The sequence below is a fragment of the Gossypium arboreum genome, chromosome 3 (genome assembly GCF_025698485.1).
Source record: "Gossypium arboreum isolate Shixiya-1 chromosome 3, ASM2569848v2, whole genome shotgun sequence".
Lineage (NCBI taxonomy): Eukaryota > Viridiplantae > Streptophyta > Magnoliopsida > Malvales > Malvaceae > Gossypium > Gossypium arboreum.
Window position 1 is genome coordinate 17,512,370 of NC_069072.1, and position 3,836 is coordinate 17,516,205.

General features: G+C 32.7%; 1 protein-coding gene across 1 annotated transcript; it reads left to right on the top strand.

Moving 5' to 3' along the window:
- Positions 1 to 1,233: 1,233 nt before the first annotated feature.
- Positions 1,234 to 2,005, top strand: LOC108456510 (uncharacterized). Its single transcript, XM_017755069.2, has 2 exons — positions 1,234 to 1,375; positions 1,501 to 2,005. The coding sequence occupies exon 2, from the start codon at positions 1,520 to 1,522 to the stop codon at positions 1,829 to 1,831; it is 312 nt and encodes a 103-aa protein (XP_017610558.1). The 5' UTR covers positions 1,234 to 1,375; positions 1,501 to 1,519; the 3' UTR covers positions 1,832 to 2,005.
- Positions 2,006 to 3,836: the final 1,831 nt, after the last annotated feature.

Here is a 3,836-nt window from a genome sequence, read left to right on the forward strand (position 1 = left end):
TCAAAAGAGCTATATGATTCATTAAATGAAAATATAAATATAAATATGATGACTCTTATATGTGTAAATAGTAAGAAGCGAAAGTAATGATCGGAGTTAACGGAGATGAAGGAGGAGTGTTGAAAGTTGGCCAACTATGCAGTAGTGGTGGACAAGCCAAAACTTTAAGCAAAAAAAAGTGCAAGTCAAAAAGGCCTATAGTGCAAGTTAAAGTGGCGGACAATCCAAGTGTGAGCTAAAGTGGTAGTTAGTTTAACTGCGAATTGTCCTTGTTTAAAAAAAGTTGTTAGATTATTTTATTTATCTTTAATTTAATAGGTTAATGTAATCAGTACCAATTAGACACAAATTAACTAATGAGTGATCCTATGTGCTTAGACATGTCAACTTGTCAAGTTACATTTGGTAAAATTTTCCTATTTAAATGTATACTTTGTATGTAAACATAAGAATTGGAATATAAAAAAGACAAAAGTAATTTTTATTGCTAAAATTTCATCTGTTTTTTTTTTCTTTCTTGTGTAAAAAACCAACATTTTTTATTAATATTAAATCACAACGGGGGTATATTAGACAAATTACTACCTCAAAACCATGCTATGTGGCAAAAATATTTTCCTATATATAAAGAAAAAACTTCAAATTTTAACCCAAGAAAGAACAAAAAAAAAAATCAAGAAAAGAAGTCTCACGACAAGAATTACATCAAGTGAAGATGAAGGTCGTCCTTATGTTCTTATATGCTGATGGTTTTTTGTTTAGTGTTAGGTTAATTAGTGATGGTTTTATAATTTTGTTTGTGATTGGGTTGGGTATTTAATTTTGTAAATGAGTTTAAATCAAGTATGGATTCAGAAATAAAAATAACATTAATTGAATAAATTTATTTGAATAAAATGTTCAAAAATCCTGAAAAAATTTGATCCAATCGTTTGTGTCTCGAGTCATGGTTATCAAAACAACTCTCTTATAAATATATTTAAGGCAATGGTAAGAAAAAGAAGCTATGATAACCGTAAATATATCGTACTTTAGATATGACAAATCGTTTTTGAAACATTAGGTCTCATGATTCATATGCATGCTTTTTTCTTTAGTTATATAAAAAAGAAAATTTGAAAAGATGAATGGTGTTGGGGTCCTATTTGATGATCAACTGTTTCTTTTATTTTCTGTGTTTTTAGAGTGGTTGAAGCGTTAAGAAAAGTGATAAATTTAGGTGGGAGGGTAGTGGATTGGATTATAGATCCCGTGACAGGCCATTTCTATCTCTTTTGTTATTTTTAGCCATTGCCAATTGTTATCTCTTCTCTTCTTCACTTCAAAGCTATTGCAAACTCAACCAATTTTAGGCCATTCAAGGCCCTCGTTACAAGTACAATATCTATGTCTTTTCCATCTTTCACTTATTAAATTGTATTTTCCTGTCTTGCCACATAGTGTAGTATTTCATGTCGATCAAGTATTATATTTATATGCCTAAGCATTGAAATTTGGCAGGAGAAAAAAAAAAGCGATAATGGAAAGTGAGACAATGTCAAAGAAGAATCTGAAGGTGGAGATTCCATCAAAGACTGAAACGAAAACAGCAAGTACTGTAGAGTCTCATGCGGCGGGGCCAGCATCAGGGCAAGGTCAAGGTGCGCCTGGACTTAGCCGACAACCGAGTGTCACAAAGACAAATTGCTTATGCTCTCCAACGACGCATCCCGGTTCATTCCGTTGCAGGGTTCATCGAGCCCCAAGCCTCCAGCGTACCAAAAGCATTGAATCTCAATCCGCAACCCTTCAGGATCATACATCTAAGCCTGATTCTGACACTGCTGAGTAATAATGTAGTATTAGTGCAGATGTACAGGGCACCAATAATTCTCCTTGTATCATTGACTGATCTTGTTGATCCTACCAAATCAGCTAAAATAGTATAATTTTTCAGCGTTATTGCCTGAGTTTTTAACTTCAGCATGCTGGAAACATTTATAAAGTCGATTCTAGGTTTCATCAATGGTGAATTTTACATACTATCAAGTCAAATTATCTTTTCGCCTTAGAAAATAGGACTAAAATGCATCATTTTCCTTACCCGAGTCACATCAGATGCGGATAATAATATAGCATGACCCCATCTCGATTTCTCTTGAAATATTAATATCCTTTTAGTGTAAATTAATTATAGTACCTAGAATCGGCCAATAGCCAAGTTTTTCCAAAGCTTGATTGAAATTTTGTTAAGTTGTTTTGCTATGTTAAATGGTTTCAAGGTAATATGTTGTATACATATCTTATGGTTTTCACAATTTTATCACATTAATTCAAAGGAACCAGAAAAAAATGTCTAGTCGAATGCATTAAGATTATCAAAATGACGAGTAATCGTAAGGTTGTAACATAGAATTGTCTATGAATCTAACAATAGCAGCTGAAATATGGCATGGTATGGATGGGGTGAGTTGTGAGAAAATAAGGAATGGAGGCCATGGTACCTTATCTTAACAGTGTGTGCTTGTCGACGGCACTAAAATAATATTGGACCTGAGGATATCTGAACTACCAAGCAAGACAAATGGGCACTCATGCATTGGAACATGCGCTTTGATATAGGATAAAGTTGCAGGTCATGATTTAATTACCTTCCACAACGTATCTTTACGCCTCTTTCTTTAAATCCCCACAAGTTCTTTACCGGAGTGGATGATTCCCAAATAAAAAATGAAGTGGAAACTATAGACTTGAACTACAATTAGGGGGAATTTTATAAAGATTCAAGAAATTGACCGCCACGGAGTATGTTCAGTGTTGCCTGATGCATATATATAATGGAAATCTCATAACAGTCTCAAATGTTTGCCTCATTACAAGGTTTCTAAGTATACTAACCAGGAAATGAAAAGTTAGGAAGTAAAGAAATTTTACAACGAAAGAAATACAAATGGGGATGAGGCAGCTGATTGTAGAATAAAGTAGGAGGGGCAGAAGGAATCCATGATTAATTTGCTAGCACCGGTCCTCGACAGCTCAAAATTAAGGATTTTTATGAAGAACTTGGAGGAAACTAAAAGATCTAAAACAGAAATAGACCATTGCCGCTAGTTGAATGTTGATAGTATTATAGTTTGCTTAGGAGGAAGAGGACAGCTATAAGCTAATATTATATAGACCCGTACCTATTCTGTGATTTATGATGCAGTATACTTCGAAAGCCTTCTCATTTTATTATATCAAATGCATTTTAAAATTACGAGTTTAAGGGTAGATTTGGATGGGCGATTAGGTGCGGTGCGTTCAGCTTATTTTTTGTCATACGCTACAGTATAGTTACAGTATATAATCACACCGCCACAGTTATTTTTACACTAACCACAGATAAACGTACCGTCCATCCAAATTCACCCTAACTCTATATATGTACTAGATTTTATCCTCGGGAATAAGTTTAAGTTAATTATTTTAAATAATTACATTTGAATATTTTATATAAATGTATTTAGAATTAAATTTTAATAAACATGATAAATTATGTAAAATACCAAATAAATAGAGTACATAAAAAAATAAAAATAAGAAACGGTGATAACTATAACCAAAACTTATAATAAGAACAATGAGAACTAAATATTATCTATCCTTTAATTAAAATAAATGTTTTTTTTCTTTATGTTAGATGTAATAACAAAACAAATAAAAAGAAAAAAAGAAAAACTTAATGACAAACTCCTAGTTTCTCCTTTGCTTTCCTTCGAGCCCATTGAGTGTTTCTTCGCACATTTCGTTCTTAAATTTAATTCTGATCAAATTGCTAAGGTAATGGATGTCGTCAAGGATTGATTTTTGCTCCC

What these genes read in the sequence shown, in the direction of transcription:
- LOC108456510 (XM_017755069.2), top strand. Translation starts at nt 1,520, where the DNA reads ATGGAAAGTGAGACAATGTCAAAGAAGAATCTGAAGGTGGAGATTCCA.